This window comes from Dasypus novemcinctus, chromosome 4 (genome assembly GCF_030445035.2).
Source record: "Dasypus novemcinctus isolate mDasNov1 chromosome 4, mDasNov1.1.hap2, whole genome shotgun sequence".
NCBI classification, from domain to species: Eukaryota; Metazoa; Chordata; class Mammalia; order Cingulata; family Dasypodidae; genus Dasypus; species Dasypus novemcinctus.
The window spans coordinates 71931381-71955812 of NC_080676.1; the positions used below are offsets into that span (position 1 = coordinate 71931381).

General features: G+C 35.5%; 1 protein-coding gene across 15 annotated transcripts in view; it reads left to right on the forward strand.

The window, feature by feature from the left end:
* The window catches only part of DLG1 (discs large MAGUK scaffold protein 1), a 281505-nt gene that overhangs the window by 118724 nt on the left and 138349 nt on the right, over window positions 1–24432 (forward strand). For 8 of the 15 annotated variants that reach the window (XM_058295595.2, XM_058295596.2, XM_058295597.2 and 5 more), the window contains one exon: window positions 23887–23940. In XM_058295595.2, the coding sequence (XP_058151578.1) occupies window positions 23887–23940 (54 nt within the window). Of the gene's footprint in view, window positions 1–16552; window positions 16652–23886; window positions 23941–24432 lie in introns of all 15 variants that reach the window. The other 7 variants (XM_058295590.2, XM_058295591.2, XM_058295594.2 and 4 more) reach the window with 1 other exon arrangement.

Consider the following 24432-nt stretch of genomic DNA (forward strand, 5'->3'; position numbering starts at 1 on the left):
TATGTCTGCTCTGCTTGGCTTATAGTATTTTTCAAATGTTCTGTTTTCTTATTGATTTTTTTTCTAGATATTCTATTCATTCTTGAATGTAATGTACAGTTTTCTACTGTTAATGTACAGCCATTTATTTCTCTCTTCAGATATGTCAATATTTGCTTCATGTATTTTAGGACTCAGCTGGTAGGTGCATATTTATCATTTTTATGTCTTCTTGTTGAACTGACCCCTTTTCAGTATGTAATGACCTTCTTTGTCTCACGTTACCATTATGACTTTTTTCCCCCATTGGATAGAAGTGGTATTTCAAAGTAATTTTTAAAATAATTCATTTTAGTTGTGATAAATATAAATAATATAAAAACAATTTTAACCATTTTAAGTGGACAATTCTTTGATATTAAATATATTGACAATACTGTGTAACTTTCAACACTATTTCCAGACCGTTTTCATCACCCCAAACCAAAATTCACACTCATGCAATAATACGCCCCATTTTCGCCTTTCCCTACCCATGGTTGCTACTCTTCTGCTTTCTGTCTCTATAAATTTCCTTATTTTAAGTATTTCATATGAAATAAATCATGCTGTATTTCTCATTTCGTGTCTGACTTATTTCCCTCGGCCTGCTGTCTCTAGGGTTTTTACATGTTGTAGCATGTACAAGCACTTTACTTGTTCTTAAAGCTGAATAATAGCCCATTATATGGATATAGCACATTTTATTTATCCTTTCTTCTGTTGATGGTCTTTGGTTGCTTCCATCTTTTGACAGTTCTGAATAATGTGTGATGATCGTTGGAGTCCCTGCTTTCATTTCTTTTTGGTATGTACCTAGAAGTAGGATAGGCAGGTCGTATGGTAATTTTGTGGTTAAGTTTCCAAGGAACCGCCAAACTGTTTTCCAGAGTGGCTGTACCATTTTACATTCCTACTAAGAATGTACGAGGGTTCCTATTTCTCTGCATCTTCATGAACATGTTATTTTCCAATTTTTTTATTAATAGCCACTCTAGTGGGTGTGAAGTGGTATCTCATTATAGTTTTTTTTTTAAGATTTATTTATTTGTTCCTTCCCCCCTTCCTCTTCCACTCCCCTGCCCTGCTGTTTTTGCTGTCTGTATCCACTCACTGTGTGATCTTCTACATCTGTTTCTCTTTTTGGTCTTCTCATTTTTTTCTTTTTTAGGATTCACCAGGATTCGATCATGGGACATCTGATGTTGAGAGAGATTCCTTGTCAGCTGCGCCACCTCAGTTCTTGGTTTCTGCTATGCTTCATCTTGACTCTCCTCTTTGTCTCTCTTTTGTTCTGTCATCATCTTGCTGCATGACTCACTTGGGTGGGCACTGGCTCACTGTACGGACACTTTCACTCTGCGAGCACTCAGCTTGCTGTGTGGGCACTCTAGCCCCACGGGCACTGGCTCACCATGCAGGCATGCTTTCTATTCTTTTCCACCAGGACGCCCCAGAGATTGAACCCAGGTCCTCCCATATGGTAGGTGGAAGCCCTATCACTTGAGCAGCATCTGCTTCCCTCATAGTTTTTATTAGCATTTCTTTAATGGTTATTGATGTAATGAATGTTTTCATATACTTATTGATCATTAGAATATATTCTTTGGCCAAATATCTCTTCCCTCTGTTTTCTTAAAGAGCTTTATAATATTAGGTCTCATATTTAGGCCTTTGAATGAATTTTTATATGTTATGAGAGGTAGGGGTCCACTTTCATTCTTTTGTACACGCATTTCCATTTGTCCCACAGTCATTTGTTGAAAAGAGTATTGTTTCCCTTTGAATGGACTTGGCATCATGTTTAAAAATCAACTGGCCACAGATGTGTGGATATATGTCTTGACTCCCAGTTTTATTCATTTGGTCTCTATGCCAAGGGTTCATATCCTTTTTTGTTCCATGGACCCCTTTTGCCAGTCAGCAGAAAACCATGGAATACTACTGTAATTTATTGCATACATTCATAAGTGAAGGAAATGCTGGAGTCTAGTTAGAGGTCAGAGAAAATAAAGATAATTTTTTTCAATTCAAGCTCACAGACTGCCTGGTCAAGAAGTCCTGCTCTATGTAGTTCCACACTTTTTAAATTACTGTATCTTTGTAGTGAGTTTTCTTACTATTGAGTTGTTGGTTTTTGTTTTGTTTTGTTTTGTGGTATTGGGGGCCAGAGATTGAACCCAGGACCTTGTATGTGGGAAGCCAGCACTCAACCACTGAGCTAAATTGGCTCCCCTGAGTTGGTTTTTTCATTTGTTTTGCTTGTTGTTTTTCTTTTTTTCCAGGAGGCACCAGGAACTGAATCTAGGACCTCCCATGTGGGAAGCAGGCACTCAACTGCTTGTGCCATATCCTCTCCCCTATATTAAGTTTTTTTTTTTTTAAAGATTTATTTTTATTTATTTAATTCTCCTCCCCTCCCTTAGTTGTCTGTTTTCTGTGTCTTTTTGCTGCATCTTGTTTTTTTGTCCGCTTCTGTTGTCTGTCAGCAGCAGGGGAAGTGTGGGCGGCGCCATTCCTGGGCAGGCTGCACTTTCTTTCACGCTGGGCAGCTCTCCTTACGGGCGCACTCCTTGCGCGTGGGGCTCCCCTACTCAGGGGACACTCCTGCGTGGCATGGCACTCCTTGCGCGCATCAGCACTGTGCATGGGCCAGCTCTACACAGGTCAAAGAGGCCTGGGGTTTGAACCATGGACCTCCCATGTGGTAGACGGAAGCCCTAACCACTGGGCCAAGTCCATTTCCCTCTTTCACTACATTAATGTGCATAACATTTATTGATTTCATATTGAACCTTTCTTTTATTCCTAAAATAAATCCCTCTTGGTCATAGTGTATAATCCTTTTAATATATTTTTGAATTTGGTTTGCCAGTATTTTGCTAATGATTTTTACATCTATATTCACAAGAGAGATTGCTGTAACTAGGTTTTCTTATGCTGGCTTTATCTGACTTAGGTATCATGGTAATGTTGGTATCATAGAATGAATTAGGAAATAATCCCTTCTCGTATTTGGAAGAGTTTGAGAAGAATTTGTGTTAAATCTTTAAATTTTGGTAGAAATCAGCACTGAAAAGTCCTGGACTTTGTTTGTTGGAAAGTTTTAAATTACTGATTCTATCTGTTTACTTGTTAAGATCTGTTGAGATTTTCTATTCTTGCATCAGATTAGGTAATTTGTATTCTTCAAGGAATTTGAGCATTTCATCCAGGTTTTCTAGTTTGTTGGTGTACATTTGTTCATACTACCCTCTTTTTTAAAAAAATTTATTTCTTTCCTCCCCCCCCCCCCCCCCAGTTGTCTGCTCTCTGTGTCCATTCACTGTGTGTTCTTCTGTGACCACTTCTATCCTTATCAGTGGCACTGGGAATCTGTGTTTCTTTTTGTTGCGTCATCTTGTTGTGTCAGCTCTCCCTGTGTGCGGTGCCATTCTTGGGTAGGCTGTACTTTCTTTCATGCTAGACGGCTCTCCTTATGAGGCATACTCCTTGCGCGTGGGGCTCCCCTACGTGGGGGACACCCCTGCATGGCATGGCACTCCTTGTGCGCATCAGCACTGCACATGGGCCAGCTCCACACGGGTCAAGGAGGCCCGGGGTTTGAACCACGGACCTCCCATGTGGTAGGCAGACTCCCTATCCATTGGGCCAAGTCCGCTTCCCTACTATCCTCTTTTAATCTTTTTTGTTTCTGTAAGGTCAGTAGTAATGTCTGCAGTATCATTTCTGATTTTAGTTATTTTTGGTTTTTTTCTTTCTTTGTCAGTCTATTAACAGTTTGTGAATTTTATTTTTGATCTTTTCAAGAAGTGCCTATTGTCTTGATTCAGTTGTTTTTATATCCTCAGTTTCATTTGTATCTTTTCTCATCTTTGCTATTTCCTTCCTTTTACTAACTTTGAGTTTACTTATCTTGTTCTAGTTTCTTTAGGTAGAAAATTAGGTATTGATTTGTGAACTCTTCTTTTTAAAGAAGGCATTTGTAGGTATAAATTTCCCTCAAGCACCGTCTTAGCTTTTTCCCTTAAGTTTTGTAATATGTGTTCTCATTTTTATTTGGCTCAAGATATTTCCTAATTTCCCTTGTGATTTTTTTCTTTGATCCATTGATTGTTTAATAGGATATTGGTAATTTCCACATATTTGCAAATTTTCCCAGTTTTCTTCTGCTCTTGTGTTCTAGGTTTATTCCATTATGGTCTGAGAAGATACTTGTATGATTTCAATATTTTAAAATTTATTACAATTTGGTTTGTGACCAAAGTGATATATCCTAGAAAATGTTCCATGTGTACTCGAGAAGAATATGTATTCCACTGTTGTGTGGTATGTCTATATATGTCTTTTAGGTCTAATTTGTTAATGCGTTGTTCAGGTCCTCTTATTTCCTTGTTGATCTTCTGTTTCAATGTTCTATAAGTTATTGAAAGTCCTGCATTGAAATTTCCAACTAGTACTTTAGAGGTATCTATTGCTTTTAGTTCTGTCAATTTTTGCTTCATACATTTTGGGGACCTGTTGAAGTTTATACATGTTTATAATTGTTATATCTTCTTGCTGGACCAAACGTTTTAATACTATATAATAACCTTTTAATACTATTTAATTTTCTTTGTCTCTTGTAATGTTTTCTGACTTAAATTTGTGTTGTGTCTGACAGTAATATAGCCAGGCCAGCTCTCTTTTGAATTATTGTTGGTATGGAATATCTTTCCACATTTTACTGTCAACCTCTTTGTGTCTTTGTACCTATAGTTAGTCTCTTTTGGACAGTATATAGGTGATTCATGCTTTGTCAGCCAATCTGCAATCTCTGCCTTTTATAGGGAAGTATATACATTGACAGTTAAGATAATAGCTGAGAAGGAAGGATTTACTTCCACCATTCAACCATTTGTTTACTGTATGTCTTGTAAGAGTTTTCTTTCTCAATTACTTCTTTTTGTTTGTTTTTAGTTGCTTTCTTATAATGTAGCATTTTGATTGCTTTCCTTTTTTAAAACATTTTTTAATTATTTGATAAGTGGCTACCCTTGTAATTACCATAAAAATCTTAAACTAATAACCTAATTTGACTAATACATCTCATTTCAGTAGTATGTAAACTTCTGCTATGTATCTCCATACATTCCCCTTTATATTTTTATTGGCTCAGATTACATCTTTATATATTGCATGCCCATTAACATAGACATTAAATGTTATTTTACACATTTGCCTGTGAAGTCATACCATATGGGGGACGGGGAAGCAGTTACAAACAAAATGTATAGTATTATAAATTTTTATATTTATGTAGTCACCTTTACTAATGTTCTTTATTTTTCTGATGGCTTTCAGTTATTGTCTAGTGCCCTTTTATTTCAGCCCAAAGAAATCTCTTTAGCAATTTTTATAGGGGAGGTCTTCTAGTAATGAACTCTTTGACCTTTTGTGTATCTATAAATACCCTAAATTATTTGATTTTTGAAAGATAATTTTTCCAAATATAGAATTCTTGTTGACACTTTTTTTCTTTAGGGAATTTAAATATAGCATCCCACTGTTTTCTGGTCTCCGTGTGTGTGTGTGTGTGTGTGTGTGTTTGTTTTAAGAAGGTACTAGAGATTGAACCCTGGACCTCATACATGCAAAGCAGGCGTTCAACCACTGAGCTATTCCTGCTCTGTGGTCTCCATGATTTCTGATGAGAAATACACTGCTAATTTTATTGGGGATTCTTTATATTTGACAGATTGTTTCTTTCATCTTTCAAAATTCTCTTAGTCTTTGGATTTTGGCAGTTTCACTCTAATGTGTCCTGGTGTGGATTTCTTGAACTGTATCCTGATTTGAGTTCATTGAACTTCCTGGGTTTGTATACTCATGTCTTTCATCAGAATTGGGATATTTTCAGTCATTACTTATTCAAATACTTTTTCTTAAAATCTGTTTTATCTGATATTGGTGTAGCTACCCTAGCTCTTTTTTGGTTACTATTTGCATGAAATATTTTTTTCTATCCTTTCAACCTCCATGTGTCTTTGATTTAAGATGTCTCTTATAAATAGCATATAGTTGGGTCATGGTTTTTTATCCATTTTGCCAACCTCTGCCTTTTGACAAGAGAGTTTAATCCATTTGCATTAAGTGTAAGTACTGATAATGCATGACTTTCTTCTGCTGTTTTGCTAATTTGTCTTTTTGTCTTACACATTTTTTGCCCCTCAGTTCTTCTGTTAATGCATGCTTTCATATTTTATTTATTGTACTGCATCATTTTGAAGCCCTTCTTGTTTTTTTCTGTATCTGTTTTTCATATGTTTTCTTTGTGGTCATCATGAGGCTAACCCTTAATATCCTAAATTTATAACAATTACGTTTATTTTGTTACCAACGTAACTTCAATAGCAAACATATACACTGTTCTGTACCCCTAGTCCCCTACTTTTTTGTTGTGTTACAAATTATATCCCTGTACATTGTATGTCCAAATTTATAGATTTATCTATTACTTTTTGTTCTTTTACATTTTGATACTTGCAAGAAGTAAAAAGTGGAGTTTACATATCAAAAAAATACAGTGTAATACAACAGTACTGACATTTATAATTACCCTTACGGTTTTCTTTACCAGAGATCTTTGTTTCTTCATGCAGCTTTGATCCACTATCTATTATCTTTTCCTTTCTGCGTGAAGAACTCCTGTAAGAATTGCTTGTAGCCAGGTCTGAATGAGTAGAATGAGCTCCCTCCATTTAAAAAAAAATCTGGATGTCTTAATCCTTCTAATTTTTTGAAGGAAAATCTCACTGAATATAAAAATTTGTTGGCAGTGTTTTCTCTCAGCACTTTTAAGTTTTTTTTTTTTTTAAAGATTTATTTATTTATTTAATTTCCCCCCCTCCCCTGGTTGTCTGTTCTTGGTGTCTATTTGCTGCTGCGTCTTGTTTCTTTGTCCGCTTCTGTTGTCGTCAGCGGCAGGGGAAGTGTGGGCGGTGCCATTCCTGGGCAGGCTGCTCTTTCTTTTCACGCTGGGCGGCTTTCCTCACGGGCGCACTCCTTGCGCTCCCCCACGCGGGGGACACCCTTGCGTGGCACTGCACTCCTTGCGTGCATCAGCACTGCACATGGCCAGTTCCACACGGGTCAAGGAGGCCCGGGGTTTGAACCGCGGACCTCCCATATGGTAGACGGACGCCCTAACCACTGGGCCAAAGTCCGTTTCCCACTTTTAAGTATTTTGCGCCATTGTTTCTTGCCCCCATTGTTTCTGATGAGAAATTGACAGTCTTATTGGGACTTCCTTGTATAAAACGTTGCTTTTCTGTAGCATCTTTTGCACTGCCTCCTTATCCTCTGCATTCATCAGTTTGACTACTTTGTGTTTAGATATGGTTACCTTCAATGATATCCTGTTAGGGGTTTGTTATGTTTCTTGTGTGTGCTTATTCATGTCTTTCCCCAAATTTGGAAATTTATCTGACATTGTTTATCTGAATTTTCCTTCTCTCCCTTTCTCCCTTATTTTTGTGGGAGTCTGTATTAGTCAACCAAAGGGGTGGCTTTTATAAAGGGTATTTATTTAGGGTAAAAGCTTACAGTTACAAGGCCCTGTCCAACTCAAGGTACCGTAAGGGGTACTTCCTCACTCAAAGTCTGTTGCCACGTGTTGCCCCAAGATGGTGGGCTTTTTTTTGCAAGGGTTCAGCCTTCCTCTTTCCTCTTAAGGCTCCGTGGGCCCAGTTTCTTCCAGTCTCTGCTGTAGGCTGGCATAGGGCTGGTCTCTCTTCCTCTGGGGCTTTTTTCCTTCTGGTTCAGCTGCTCTCTCTTCACAAGGTCAGCTGTGAACTATCTGGTTCATCTCTAGGGCCACAGCATCCTCTGTGTATCTTCTGTGTGTTTCTACTTCCTTGTGAGAGTCTTTTTGAACAGCCCACCAAGGGGATGGGGATTCAACCCTGCATGCCCTATTCTTGATTTAATCAAGTAAATGTAAAACCTTTGAATTTATGCCTTGGGAAACAGACCAGTTTACAAGCATAATCAATATCTTTTTGGATTTCATAAATAATATCAAACTATGACAGATTCCCATAACGCTTAATTTGGTGTGCTTTATTCGGTCCCACAGCTTTCTTAGACTCTGTTCACTTTTTTCATTCTGTATTTTTCCTCTCCTTAGCCTGAATCATTTCATCTGTCTTCTCTTCAAAATCACTAGTTCTTTCTACTCTCAGCTTCAGTCTTCTGATGAAATCCGTTATGCAGAATTTTTCATTTCAGATATTGTGGTCTCGATACCAGTATTTTTGCTTGGTTCCTTTTTTTTTTTAAATACCACCTCCTTTCGACTTTTTGTGTGCTGTCTGCTATCTGTGTACATTCTTCTGTGTCTGTATTTATTTTATTTATTTCCCATCCGCTCACGTTGTGGCTGCTTGCCCTCTGCTCTCTGTGTCCCTCACTCTGTTCTTCTGCATTTTTTACAGTCTCCCTTTTTGTTGCAATACCTTGATGAGTCTGTTCTCTACGGCACTGGCCAGTGAGCATGCCTTCACAAGGAGGCCCTGGGATGCAAACTCAGGGCCTCCCATATGGTAGACAGGAACCCAGCTGATTGAACCACAGCTGCTTCCCTGCTTGGGTCCTTTTTAAAATTTCTGTCCCTGTTGAGATTCTCTTACTGTTATTTCTCTCTCTTTTTTTTCCTTTATCTTCTTGAGCATATTGGAGACTTTTTTTTTTTTTTTTTAATGTCTTTGTCTTGTATGTCCAAAGTCAGGTTTTCTTTACTGATGGTTTTTGGATTTTTGTGTTGCTCCTTTGGGTGCACTGTTATTTCCTGTTGTTTTTTGTTTTGTTGTGTTGTGTTTTCTTGGTGTTTGTTTCTTTTGTAATAATATTTTATTGCACACTGTACATTATAATATTTTAAAGTGTTAACTTTGTGTTTTTTTTCCTCAAGCTCTCTGTTTACTAAGTTTGTATCCAGCTAGTTATATGACAGATTTCCATGTGTGTTTCAACACAAACCTGTCCAAAAAACACATTTCTCTGAACTTAAAAAGTTGGCTGTTTCTCTGGTGCTCGGGTTCAGAGTTTAGCCCTCCTCATTGAGAAGATCATCAGCCCAAAGTAAATGCAAAGTGCTAGGTCCTCTCCTTTTCTGAATCTGAGTCTTATCTTTGTTTACTTTTGTTCTAAGGAATTCCAGCGCTCTCTCTACTTGCTCTGAAATAGACTTTCTCTGCATCCTGGTTGCTCTATTGTATGACTTAAATCTGCTCCAGACACTTTGAATGATTTCTTATGCTGCTTTACTTCTCTCTAAGCTGCTCTGGTCTGCAGGAAAAGTCCTGCAAGTGCAAGCCAGAGAGGAGTTTCTTGGTTCAATCTTTGAAGCTACTACTCCATGGACCAATGGCATACAAACACTGCTGTATACACAGTAAGGTTACTCTGCTTCCTTTGGAAGAGGGCTAGGAACCCACAATACGTGGTCAGCTGGCAGCACACTGATTCTGGGAGGAGGTAGCAGCAAGGGCTATAGGAGCTTCTCTTACCATTTTTTAAAAGTTGCATTTTCTTGATTCCACACTTTCCAAGTTACCATAACCTTTTAACTGGTTTTGTGGAATTCTGTGGAAGATAGTTCTGATAATTTTTGCTAGTTGTTAAAAGTTTCTGTGAGGAAATGGCACCCTGGAGCATCTTATGTTGCCATCTTGGTGGGCTGGAACCAAGGTAGGGTTCTCATTTTTGAAGAGCATTTGTACTAGATATTGAATTCATGGCTGGTAATATTTTTCTTTCAGGACTTTAAATGTGTCATCCCTCTGCCATCTTGTCTCCATGGTTTCTGTGAGAAATTGACCCTTAATCTTATTAAGGATTCTTCATATGTGACAAGTTGCTTCTCTCTTTTTGCTATTAGAATTGTCTCACTCTTTGGTCTTCAGTAGTTCAATTATAATCTGTTTTAGTTTGGATATATTTGAGTTTTTAATATTTGGAGTTCTTCAGATAATCTTGATGCCCCTTTCTCTTCTCCTTCTAGGACTGCCATAACGCATATATTGGTAATATGTCATGTCCCTCAGATCCCTTAGGCTCTTCTCATTTTTAATTTTTGCCCTTCATTTGAACAATTACAGTTATCCTTTCTTTAATTTCACTCATTCTTTATTTTGCTTGTTAAATCTGCTATTGACCACCTTGGGTATAGTTCTAGAATTTCTGTTGGGTTCCTTTTTAAAATTTCTACTTCCTCCTTTTGTTCATGCATCATGTTCCTGATTTCCTTTAGTTCTTTCTGTTTCCATGTTTTTGTTTTGCTCATTGATTATATTTAGGAGAGCTGACTTAAGGTCTTCAATTAGTTAATCCAATTCTGGGCTGCTTCTGTTGTTTCATTTTGTTCCTTTGAATGGGCCGTCTCTTCCTTTTTCTTTATCTGTATTATGATCTCTTGTTAACATCTGGGTATTTGGTTAATTTGATGTGCTAACTCTAGAAGTCAGATTCTCTCTCTTTCCCAGGGTTTTAGTGCAGATTGGCTCTGTGTTGAAGCTCCTCTTTAATGCTTAGCCCAGTTTATCCTGAACCTATAGATAACCCTGTGTTGAACAGTTAGGTGCTTCTTAGATGTTTCTGAGCATCAGTCTTGTCCTAGGTAGGTGCTGTAGCTTTTAAGAATTCCTAGTATATGTAATTGTTTCCCCTCCAAGAAAGGAGTTTCTTTCCCCAGCTTCTCTCTCAGTGCTCCAGGCTGTGCTCTTTGTCTCAATTACAGATTTTTGCCCCAGTTGTCAACTTTGCTCTGCTCCACCTTTCCACATTGCTTCTCTGCCCTGGGGAAGTTCTGGGTTAGGCCACCCAAACATATGCCCTGAGCCAGTCTTCTAAGGAATGGGTTGGGGTAGATGTAAAAAGACACCCAATTTGTTTGTTTAATTCAACTAGTCATCAGGCACCAGGGATGTGTACTTGAAGGCATGTGGGGCTGCCCAGCTGCCAATCCACCATCCATTGCACAGACTGTTGCACTGTGTGGGGTGGGGAGTGAGTGGTGGCAAGACAAGTAAATGTGCCCCACAGGTTAGTCATCATTTGTTTTCTATCCTCTACCATTTTCCTAATTTCTGGGAAAGTTGATTCTGAACAGATTCTGCCCATTCTTTACTGTTTCCAATGGGCCCCATTTGCCAGGGACGATTTCTCCATCTTGCTGATGTCATACAACCCCTTCTTTAAGTTATTAATCTTAAGGTCATTATATGGAATTCAAAATATTTTTTTCTTTAGAAATTGTGTTTGAAGATCAAGCAAGACCCACAAAGGCTTAATTCATAATGTGCTTTTAATACTTCAGCTCTCATTATCAGCTGATACTATTTCTCTGGGAAAATGTATTTTAACTCTTATATTTGGGCTAGAAACTCCTTCCCTGGGTATGCATTGCTGCTACCTTTCAAAAGAAAAAGGTCATTCAAAGAATCTTCTAGAATTTGACTCTTCTATAGGTTAGTTTTTAATTGAGTTTTAATTTTTAGTCTTCTGATGACTTTTGCTCCCTCTCCTTTTTCTTCTTTTTGATAAAGTGAGTTGGGCACCTGGTAAAAAAAAAAATTGTAGACAGGACTAAATGTATAGAGTGAAAAATAAACTTCCCAATCATTGGCCTTCAGTTCCCCTCCCCATTATGCTGCTAGAGATTTTGGATATGGAATATAGGCCAAGGGGGACAGAAATCAATAACCAGGAATCACACAAGATGGGGAAAGTTATTAGGAAACCCTTCATATATTAGGCTGGAATCTTAAAAGAGCTGCGTATTTAAAATAAGGATAAACCAGAAGTAAATCAGCCCTCATGTGGAATTGGAATCAAACGCTGTAGTGCCAGGATAGTCCAGAACATCTGAAGCCTTAAACTTTCTTTAAGATGGTCAGAAACTAGAACATCCTTAGGCTTCTAGCATAAGCAAACACAATTTTTCTCTGGAGCAAAGTACCTTCATCCCAGGTCTCAATATTATTCCTATATAAATGGTATAGGAACTAGCACAGAAAAATAGCCTGGAACACAAGGGAACAAGTCACCTTGACGGAGGACCAGCAGAATCAACAAGAGCTGATGCAGGGAATGGATATGGCTCGAGCACTTGAGTGTCCACCTCCCACCCATGGGAGGTCCCGGGTTTGGTTCCCAGTGCCTCCAAAAAATAACAACAACAAGCAAACAAATAAAAAAAGCCAACTCAAGGGAGCCAATGTGGCTCAGTGGTCGAGTGCTGGTCCTCCCACATATGAGGTCCCAGGTTCAATCCCCGGTCCCGGTACATTTAAAAAAAAAAAAAAAGTGTGAGAACTTCAGATACTTAAATTATTGGTGTAAATGCTGAAACAGTTGTATTTGCTGTTTTCCAGGAACTAATGAATTATTTTGAGTTTATTTGCAAGAAAAGCAAACCAGGGAAGTGGATGTAGCTCAAGTGATAAGGCTTCTGCCTACCATATGGGAGGACCTGGGTTTGATCCCCGGGGCCTGAAAAAGAAGAGAAAGCATGCCTGTGCAGCAAGCCAGTGCCTGCATGGTGAGCCAAGTGCCCACATGGCAAACCATGTATCCACGTGAATGCCCGCGTGGGTGAACTGAGTGCCCAGGTACTGAGCCAGTGCCTGCATACAAGCCAGTGCCCGCATGGCAAACTGAGTGCCCACACAAGTGAGTCATGCAGCAAGATGATAATGCAACAAAAGAGAGATGAAGGGGAGAGTCAAGGTAAAGCACAGCAGAGACTGGGAACTGAGGTGGCGCAATTGACAGGGAACCTCTCTCCACATCACAGGTCCCCAAGATCAAACCCTAGGAAATCCTAGAGGAGAAAGATAAGAAGAGAAGGCAAAAAGAGAAATAGATACAGAAGGTCACACAGTGAATGGACACAGACAGCAAAAACAGCGTGGTGGGGTACAAGGAGGGGAAGAACAAAAAAAAAAGCAAACTATAAAAAATGCTAGAGATTTGGAAAATAACAAAAAACAACTCTGAATGAAAATGCAATAACAAAAAGAAACTTCTCTGAATGAAACTGCAATAACAAATTAAAAGTAGTTTAACAAAGAACCAATTAATGAGCTGGAATATTGGTCAGAAGAAATTATCCAGAATGTTGAATGATAAACAAAAAGCTGGAAAGTACAAGAGAGGTTGAAGAGACAGAAGGTAGCATTTGCTCAGAATTACAAAAAGAGAAAGAAAAAATGAATTTTAAGGCAGTATTTAAGATAATGGCTAAGAATTTTCCAGAACTGATGAAAGTTCCTAATGTATAGATTTAAGAAACAAAGGGATCCTAGGCAAGATAAATTAGAAAATCACTTGTCTACATAGTACAACTTAGAGAAACCCAAAAATAAAGGAAATCTTAAGAGCAGCCAAGAAACAGGTCAGATTATATTCAAAGGAACACAGTAGGTTGACTGCTTCCTCCTCAACAGCAACAATGGAAGCGAGTGAACTGTGGAGTCTTCAGTGTGCTGAAAGAAAATTACTGTCTACCTAGAATTCTGTACAAGGTAAAATAAAGACATTTCCTGATAAATGAAAAGATATTTTATCACCATCATACTTGCACTTTTGAGAATTTTTAAAGTTTTACCTTAGATATAAGGGAACTTATGTTAGATACAATGTCTGAGATGCAAGAAGAACAAACAGTGGTAAATATGTGAGAAAATATAAATGAGCCTCAACTATGAAAAACAATAGTAGTTTCTCATGAGATTAAAAATAGAATTAAAATGCATGGCAACAGTAACAAATTGTAAGATGTTTAAATAGGAACTTTGTATCATGTGGGAGAAGAGTAAAATATTAACTTTAGACTTGGATAAGTTAAGTTTACTGTCATTTCTAGGGTAACTACCAAAGTAATAACAAATGAACAAACAAGTTTCAAACTAGTAGAGAAAAATACAATGGAATAAGAAAAAATAAACAATCCAAAGGAATTCAATATAAAGGTGAAAAAAATAAACACAGAACCAGCAGGGCAAATAGAAAGTACAAAATAAGGTAAATATTAACAGTTGAATGATGGAAATCCTCTGTGCAAAATAATATCAAGTTCAGTAAATCTGTATTTTAATAATATTTGAATCATAACTATAAGCATTATAAAATACCTAATATAGGCCCTGTCATCTAATTACATGCTCAGTAAATATTTCTTGAATGACTTAAATGTATTCAGAGAATTTAAATAAGTTTATTTTTGACTAGGAACATGGAAAAGAAAGAGATAGAGGAAAGAAAATCAATGGTTCAAAATCTCTCCTCCAGGAATTAAGAAATCTAGGTAACAGGAGTCCAGAAATTCTTTTCCTAATTCCCTATCACTTAGATAAATTTTCTAAGCTGAGCCTTAGTTGTAAAATGAAGAGTTGAAGTTGATCCCTAGCTTCTTCATCTACTCTTATAATCTTATAATAATATTGAAATTCATAGCATCTTTTAGAACAATTAATGTGAAATAAAATTGCAGTTTATTTTCCAGAGAATGTGATGGCAAAAGGGCATAATAACAAGCTTTCTCTTAATATGCACGGTAGATATTCCACCCCTCACCATTATAAAAATTACTACTTGTCCGTTTGTTGAAACTGGAAAAGTAAAACTCAAAGAAGCAGAAAGAAAAAACCATCCATGGTCCTGTCCTTAAAAGATTAACTTTTCAAACATTTCTTTCCTTTTTTTTTTTTCAGAAATATGATTTTCACCTTCCCTTTTTTACTTAAAGCTATGTCATAAACCATGTCCTATATCATCTATAAACTCTTATTACTAATGATTTTTGTTGTTGTTGTTTTAAGGAGGTAATGAACCTGGGACCTTGTAAATGGGAAGTAAGCACTCAACCATTGAGCGTCATCCGCTCCTGGATAAGGGTTGGCTTTTTTCATTTGTTTGTTTGTTTTCTTTTAGGAGGTATTGAGTAGCAAAGCTGTGACCCTGTACATGGGAAGCAGGTGCTCAACCACTTGAGTTATATCTACTCCCCTACAAATGATCTTTAATTGCTGTATAATATTTAATCTTATGTAATTATCAATATTAAACATTCTAGCATCCCTGGATGTATGGAATATTCCAAATTGCCCCAATTATAAACAAATGCCTAGAAGAATATATTAAGATTACTGAAATACTTCCTTTTTAAATTATCCCCTTAAGGTCGATTTCCAGAATTACTAGGTCAAAGGGTTTTCACATTTTTAAGGCTCTAGATACTTGCTGCCAAACTGCTTTTCCTAAAGATTTTAGTAATTTCTGTATCTATCAGCAGGGTTAAAGGACATATTTGCATACATTTTAAATAAATCTTGATTGACTAATTAAAAGGCAAAAAGGACATTGTAATTTTATTTTGTATGTCATTTATACAATGAGCATAGTGTATTTTCAGATTTAATCATTTGTTTCCTGTTGTAATAATTCTCTGTTGATGCACATTTTCCTCTTTGAATTTAGCATTTCTCATAAGTAAATATTTATGAATTAATCCAGTCTATAAGGATTGATTCTTGTTACAAAGCATCTTTTGTATGTTCTAGTTACATCTTTTGAAAAATAACTGAATCAAGCCAAATATAGTAATTTACTTTATTTTATTTTATTTAAATTTTATTTTAATTTTATTAAGGAGGTGTCCCAAATCGAACCTGGGACCTCACATGTGGAAGGCAGGTGCTCAACCACTGAGCTAAATCTACAACTTCATTTAAATTGTGTCACTGGGATTCTCTACAACTCTTTCTTCTCATGCTGTTTGTTTTCCTTGCTGTCAGAATGATCTTCCTAAAAATTTAAGATGATTACCTAACTTCCTGCCTTAAAAGTCCTTAATACCTCATCTCTTACCTGCCTTGCAATTTCCTAATTAGCGTTCACATTTCAAAACAGCACCTCTTCTATAAAACCATTTCTCTTGGATCTATCTGGCAAATAATAGACACTTAATGAATGGTGTGTAGGTTGGTTTAGGAAGGTTATTACTATTATGATAATAGAGATCATCTGTACAGATTATTTAAAACTGAATAGACTTAGGTTTCAAATCCTTTTGCCTTTTTTTGTGTGTGTGTGCCTTGGTAAATCTTAATACCTGCCTGTTGGGCTAATAAAATTACTTTTGGTTCTCTGAGTACAAGGGTGAATGTAGTTAAATATATTCTGAATGCTACAAAAATATTTGGCTATGAAATATGAGTGTCTTGTCTCTTGGTGGAGGAGGGTATTGTAAGTCATTATCATTTATTGTTTTTCATTTATACATTTAAAGAGCAGTCTTTCATTGTAACAACAGTCGTTTAAATTATTGCTGGTATAATTATTAAAATAATTTCTGAAGAGTATTTTCTCAAACTGTAGTACTGTATATTTTACCTGTTTTTCAGTTATTTCTAAAAACCATAATTTATATCACAACTTTGTTTCCCTTTTATTTTGGTGTTTATCCTGATTTTTGTCATTGATAATTTTTTAGCCAACAGAAGCTGTACTTCCCTCCTCTCCCACTGTCCCTGTGATCCCTGTCCTGCCAGTCCCTGCTGAGAATACTGTCATCCTACCCACCATACCACAGGTTTTTATTAGTTTATTTTCCTTTATAAAAACTTGGTTTGCTTTTAATTTTAATGTTTTGTTTGTTTCCTTAAAAAATTTTTTTAAAATTATTCCTTTGTTGAATTTTGTAATTTACTTTGGGCTTTATTTGATATTTTTAGGGAACTAAATAATTGGGATTTAGTATACAATGGGTTCAACATTTGCTATTTTATTAGGTTGCCTGTGAAGTAGGCATGTTCTAAACTTGTCTCTATAATATTGAACCTCCTTAAGTTTGTTATACTTTTATTTGTAAATCTGTGTGAAACAGTTTAAGTATTTTTGTTTTAGAAAATTTTGTTTATTCTCTAAAGATAATGAAAATCATTGTCCTCCTAAGCCTCTATTGGATGTATCTTTTAATATAGCATTTTGTTTCTAGGATATAATTATCTTCGTTGTAAATAGTCATGTTTCTATCATTTCATTGAATAATATATTTCATCTTTATTATTTAGAAATAAGAGCTGATGCGTGGGATATATAGGGGAACCCTACGTGCTATCATCAGAACTTTTCTGTATATCAAAAACTATTCTAAAATTAAAAGTTTAGTCTTAAAAAAATTTGACATGTAACAATCAAAAAATAAAAATAATAGCCAAATGTCAGGGAATCTGAAAATTTTTATTTTTTAGACCTTTAGTTCTAAGGATGACTTAAGAACAAATAAATTACTCTTTTAATAGAGTCATCCAAAGTCAAAATAATGGTGTATTACTACTAAGTATAATAACCATCATCTTTGAAGTGAAAGATCTCAATATCATTTAATATATGAATAAGAGTTTTTTTTAGACGTCTTTGTTATTATTAATATGCAAATAAAATCTAAGTACAAATAGTATGTTTGCTATGTAAACACAGTTTCAAAATAAACCACATTGGGGGAAAATGGGATATAAACCATGATCACTTACTTCCCTGCCTCCTTCCCTTCTCTTAGAAAAGAACATTAATAAGCATCCATATAAATAAGATTATAGGAAAAAATACATGTATTGCAAGAATTCCGTCTGTTACTGTATTACTACTTCTGTATAATCTTTGTTTACGAAATTTATTAAAAATTAAATCATATAAAACCAACGGGAATTGAATAGACAAATCCAGATAGCTGTTCCTTTTAACTTGCAGGGAAGAAATTGAACTGAGAAATAAAATACAATCAATTCAGATTGCCTTGAGTTGAAATTCAAGTCATATCTCTTAACTAGCTATATAACTTTGAGCAGTTTACTTAACTACACTGATTGTCTATTTACTCATCTTTAAATAAGACTGAAAATGATAGTCTTACTAACTGGAAATACTGTTAAAATTATTGAAAAGATAATTAATGCATGTGAAATGCACAGCATAGCAGCTGATAAGTATTTAGATCCTACTATTCATATTATTAGTTTTTTCTCATAATTCTTTCAGTATATATACGTAAGAGGAAGACCTCTTTATCCTCTCTAGACTTACTTTATTTTTTTTTAAAGATTTATTTTTATTTATTTATCCCCCCCCCCCCCGGGTCTGCTCTCTGTCCATTCGCAGCGTGTTCTTCTGTGACCGCTCTATCCTTATCAACGGCACCAGGAATCTGTGTTTCTTTTTGTTGCGTCATCTTGTGTCAGCTTTCCGTGTGTGGGGTGCCATTCTTGGGCAGGCTGTACTTTCTTTCATGCTGGGCGGCTCTCCTTATGGGGCGGACTCCTTGCATGTGGGGCTCCCCTACGTGGGGGACACCCCTGCATGGCACGGCACTGCTTGCGTGCATCAGCACTACGCATGGGCCATCTCCACACGGGTCAAGGAGGCCCGGGGTTTGAACTGCGGACCTCCCATGTGGTAGGCAGACACCCTATCCGTTGGGCCAAGTCTGCTTCCCTCTAGCCTTACTTTAGATTTTAAATACGGTACAAAAAATCAACTGAAGATAGTTGAACAATTTATGTTATGTGAGAAACCTATGGCCTTGCCTCATTTTTCAGATTAAGTAAAGGTTTTCCTGATTAATTGAGTATAAAATTAATATAACCCATTAAAAATGTTGCCCCTATATAAATTTGTAACTCATACTTAAAAAATATAAAATCCAATTTTAACATTATATGGAAATAATTTTTCTTCTGAAGATATGAAGATACATTTTGATGTATCAGGTTATAATAGAAGTAGAATCACAAGATTTTAAAATCTAGTCCTGCCATTTTCACTCAAATAAGTGACTTAACCTAAGTTTTATATCCCTTTATCTGTTAAAATGGGAGATAAAACTAATTCAGAATGAATTTGAGGGTCAGTCAAATAATATACCTCAATTCTTTATTTTTTAATTTTTAAGAAAATATTCTTTTATACTTTTCAGTACTTTTATGTTGGCCATATCATTTGAACTTTATGAAAGTCCTCTGCAATAGGAATTATGATTATTTTGCAGAGTGGTACAGAGAAAGATATATTGAGTGGCTACTTGAAGTTGTAGAAAGAGCATGTACTTTATAGTCCTGACTCTACCACTTTCTGACCGCATTCCTTTCTGCCTGTGTGATGGTGGGGAAATTACTTAACTTCTCAGAGCCTCCATTTCTCCACACAGAAACTGATTATGTAATAGGTGAAAAACAGATGCTAGTTCTTCCTACTTGGTATGTAATCATATAATCATGCCTGTGATAACCAATTTATTAAATACACAGGCTCATTTCCATCACAGAGTAAATATTCTGCTTTAAAACCAGATATTTCATACCTTTATTTCCTCTCACTTGTGAAGAGCTATTATGTAATGTTTTATGGCTATTTTTTTGGTAAAGTCCTATTTTCATTTTCAAATACATGCTTAGGAGTGGATTATTTTTCATTCTTATTTTTAATCATTCCAATTATATAGATACTAAGATGAATATAAATAACATTGTCCCTGTCCTCTCGGAGCCTACTATCTGTGCAGTAGAAAAGCTAACTAACTCCCACATGACATGTAAGAAACTATTAGAGGTATATCCAGAGCAAAACATCCTGTTGCTCAGGACCTTTCAAGTTTCACAAAGCAAGTGTGTTGAATCTTTTAAAGATGATATCATTCATACAATCTAAAGCAGGACTTGATATATTTTCATTTTACTAGTCATCTTAAATATAATAGCATATTTTGGATTATCTGGATAACCCTTTTTTAACTAAGCACTAACACCTGACTCTAGTGTCCTTATTTCCATTTGTTTTTATAATCACTTCAATACACAGTCATCACCTAAGTGATGATTAAAAGCACTTAACCTTTTAATGTCGTGTGTCTCAAATTAGAATTCAAGATGTATTCTCTGGGGTTTTTGAGTTCTGCATTTGAGAAACACTTGTTTATAATTTAGTAGGAGAGGAAGAGAGAGACACTAAACAAATAACATAATGAAGTTTTGATAAATGCTAAGAAGGAGAGATACAGTGTACATTGTAAAAGAGCAGTTTCTAAACATTTATTTATGGCCTATTTTTAAATAACTAGATCTTAGAATTTTTAAAAATTTAATATGTCATCAAATTGTTTAAGGATGTTTTAATTTTTTACAGCAGCAGTCATAATAAGACCATTAGTGAAATAGAATAGCAAAAGTTGTGTGAGAAAAATTATGTATTTTATTTTTAAAGTCTTATTATTAACTTCTTTAGGGGGTTGTTAGTTTTTCTTTTTGGGATATATTTTCCCCTGCCTCTAAGTGAATTATGGGGCTTCATTATTGTTGCAGTTGAAACATATACAGTAGTGTATATTGTTAGTACATTGTAATAGATAAGCATTTGTGTAGCTTTCTGTGGTTTAGGACATGTTTTCCTTTATATTACTTCACTGGAGACTCCATGCTTCTCTTGGGTAAAGGCAGATGGCACTATCTTTTTACAGATAGAGAAAATGAGTTTCAGTAACACTTGTGGTTAATTTGTAGTCATATATCACTAACTGGTAGAGTGAGGAAGAAAGAGACCTAGAACCTAATCTTGAGATACAGCATCACTTAAAATGAGATGCAGAGGAGGTTGGTTCTTTACTTGAAATAATTTCCACATAGATTCTTTTTTTTTTTTTTTAAGATTTATTTATTTAATCCCCACCCACCCCCCGGTTGTCTGTTCTCTGTGTCTTTTTGCTGCGTCTTGTTTCTTTGTCCGCTTCTGTTGTCGTCAGCGGCATGGGAAGTGTGGGCGGCGCCATTCCTGGGCAGGCTGCACTTTCTTTTCACGCTGGGCGACTCTCCTTACAGGGCGCACTCCTTGCACGTGGGGCTCCCCTACGCGGGGGACACCCCTGCGTGGCACGGCACTCCTTGCGCGCATCAGCACTGCGCATGGGCCAGCTCCACACAGGTCAAGGAGGCCCGGGGTTTGATCCGCGGACCTCCCATGTGGTAGATGGACGCCCTAACCACTGGGCCAAGTCCATTTCCCTCCACATAGATTCTTTTCAAGTATTTTTTTTGTTGTTGTTATTGTTTGATTTCCTCCTAAGCAAAGTTGATAATTACTTGTTACCTGTACTGCTGCTTACTGTCCTGGTTAAGGATTCCCATGTCTTAAATTAGTCAGATTTTCTAATTTTGAGTTTTAGTGTCCTGTACTTCAGCTGTCTGAAAGTATGTATTTTCTGCAGTTGAGCTTTTCTGTGTTTCTTCCTTTCGAGATAGCCTCTCCTTGTGTCTCTTCCTTCTGTGGTAGCTTCTGCTTTACCTCTGATGCTAGGGTAGATCTGTTTTTCCTGTTTCTGAATTGTATGTCATACCCCTCAAGCCCATTCAAACTGTACTATCTTATCATTCCCATGCCCTTCTCCATCGAATTAGAGACTATGAAGTGTTACCATTTCTTGAATTTTGTATTATGGGATCTTAGAAAATCTTAAGTTTGTAGATAAGGGTATAATTTATTCCAAGGTAGATGTTTTAATTCCCCACTTATTAATACATTCATTCATTACTTCTGGTGGCTAAATTTGATATTATCAAATCATCATGCCTCTTATGCTTCATTTCTATAGACTTTTCTTTTAGACCTTATTTGTGATACACCTTTTTCAAATTCCTGGGTTTTTATCATCCTGACCATTTTATTGAAATATTTTATTAATCCTTAAAGTGAACAGTCATGATTTTTGTTCAATTTCAAGTCCTTTTATTCCCATGGTTTCCTTTTAGGTATGATCATTCAGTCATGTTAACTCTGAGATACATCTGGAAATTAAACTACTTCCCATATATTACTGATCTAGTCATTATTTTTAAGTTAGAATTAAAAATGATCTTATTAGTATATATATTCTTTATTCTGAAATGAACTTTACACATTAAAATCAATTTTGTGGTGTGAATGCTAATATCTTGGCAACTCTTACCCTTGGTATTTTACAACTGTCTTAGAAATTAACCTCTTACAAACTGAGTACTTTATGCAATATGATTTTTTTGCTCTACTTTTTTATTATGGAAAACTTGAAAATACTCAAATGTACAGTGAATTCCCATCACCCAACTACAGTAGTCACTAACTCATGTCTACTCGTAATTGATCCATGCTTCTCCCTTTCATCCCTTCCTCATGTTTTTTTATTTTGAAGTAAATGTCACACCTCATATCATTTTGTTCATATATATTTTAATATCATCCAGTCTTTTTAAATGACTTGAACCAGTGATGATTTGATGCTTATAAATAGCTATTATTTTAATAATTACAGGATTAATTTGATTTAAAAAAAATAAATTTTTCCACTGAATGTTTGGTGATAAATGGACCCAGGGAACTAAATGGCTTTCTGCTATAATTTTTGAGAAAGGTAACTCCTTTAGGAACTTTAAGTGACTGGGTTCTTTCTTGTTCTCCTAATTTAATTACTTAAGCATAATAAGGTGATGTTTTACCTTTTTTTTTTTTTTTTTTTAATGAAGTGAAATATCAATTTGGGGAATCCCAGTAGATCGTTGAAAAATGAACAGTTCCAATAGTCCCGAATTCTTAAATGTCTGTAAGTTGAGTGAGTAGCTTTGCTTAAATAACAATCTTACAAATAGTGTGTTTGTCAATTAGGTTAGGTTTGGTTTTCACTGAAATATTCAAACATTGACAATATATTCAAAGGTACATCTGCACGTAAAGTAGTTAATATCATGTTATAGCAAAATATTACCTACTCATTTTTAGCCGGCTGTTTTAGGTACTTCCAATAAATATTGTAAACAATTATATAACCCTGAAACTGTGTTTCTTTAAGCATTTTATCATGTGACTATTTGGATCCAGTACCTAGTACTTTGCCAAAAATAATATGAAACATTGGAACTCAGAATATGTACTTTTTTTAAAAAAGCCTATACATTTAGAAGAAAATGATATTTTGTGTTTAATGTTCTTTCATACAGCCTTTTTGTACTTCTTTAGTTAGGAGTAGAAAAACTATTAATGTTTGTAAAAAATACCTGCTAAAATTTATTTAAAGTATGATCATATTTTTTGGTCTATTAAAATGTCACATTATTGATATTTTTATCATCTGAAATGTATAGTAAAGAGATAATTTTGAGAGATGTCAGTTTTCTGATCTGTTTTTTATTTTGATACTGATTGCATTTTATTTCTTAGTTGCCCTTACATAATAATCCATTTTAACTTAACCAGAAAACCAAGACCTTTTTCAATCCAAACTTACTTAGATGTAAGTTATTCAGCATGTTTTTGTGCTGTGGTGAACAGGTGGAGAAAAATAATTGGAGCTGAAAAAAATTGGGGGCTTTTGCCTTAAGAGTGTGTTTCCAATATTCTAAAAGTTGGAGATTGATTTGTTTGTTAGTGTGGTACACATTTTTTTGTGGGTTTCCTTGGGAATAGAAAAGATAAGGATTTCTAAGCAACACAGGAAGAATTGTTTATGTACTAAAAATATTTATGGATTTTATGAGAAGCTGGGTGAAATTTTTTGCAAGGGATTAGAAAATTTTGTCTATTTTAGCAGAAATAGCAATTCATTTCTCAAAAGCAAATCTAATTTAACTGCTTATATCTAAGTTTTTCCTTTTGGTACTGGAAACTAGATATAGTTTTTAGCATATGAAAAGCTCATATATAATTTAAGAAATAGCGAATCTTTCATACGCCTCTAACATTTATGAACATTAATATGCAATGTTTTCATTTCCCTGTTAAGCTTACTTATTCACAATTCTTTCTTTAAAGGCAAATCCTCCTCCAGTACTGGTCAACACAGATAGCTTGGAAACACCAACTTATGTAAGTTCCATTTCCTAATCACTCTTAAATAATTCTGACTTTCTTATTAGCACAATTTTTCATACAGGTTCAAAGATCATAGCATTATTTTCTTCTGATGTGAAAGAAAACTGCTGTCACTGAGCTGTAATTGTAGTAAATTAAACAGTGCTAATCACTAAATAACCAGTTAATTTGTCCTTTTTTTGGTTGCTTTTCTTTAGTTATTATGCAAAGCAGACAAGTTGAAATGGAAATTTGTGTTTTTATTTTGAAATAATAATGATTAATTTTCATTCAAAGCTGTCTCTGACCAGTGATAACTGTTAGACAATTTCAGAGTCATTTTACACTTGATCTTAGCCAAAAGGCCAAGAAGCAATTAGAGTCATTTTAGAAGTCTAATTGAGTGAATAGAGTTTTAGTAACTAGGTTTGTGTGTGGGTTCATATATTAAAATAATTAATTGTAATTTTGCAATGTTAAATTGATTAGTGTTTCTCTCTAAACCTC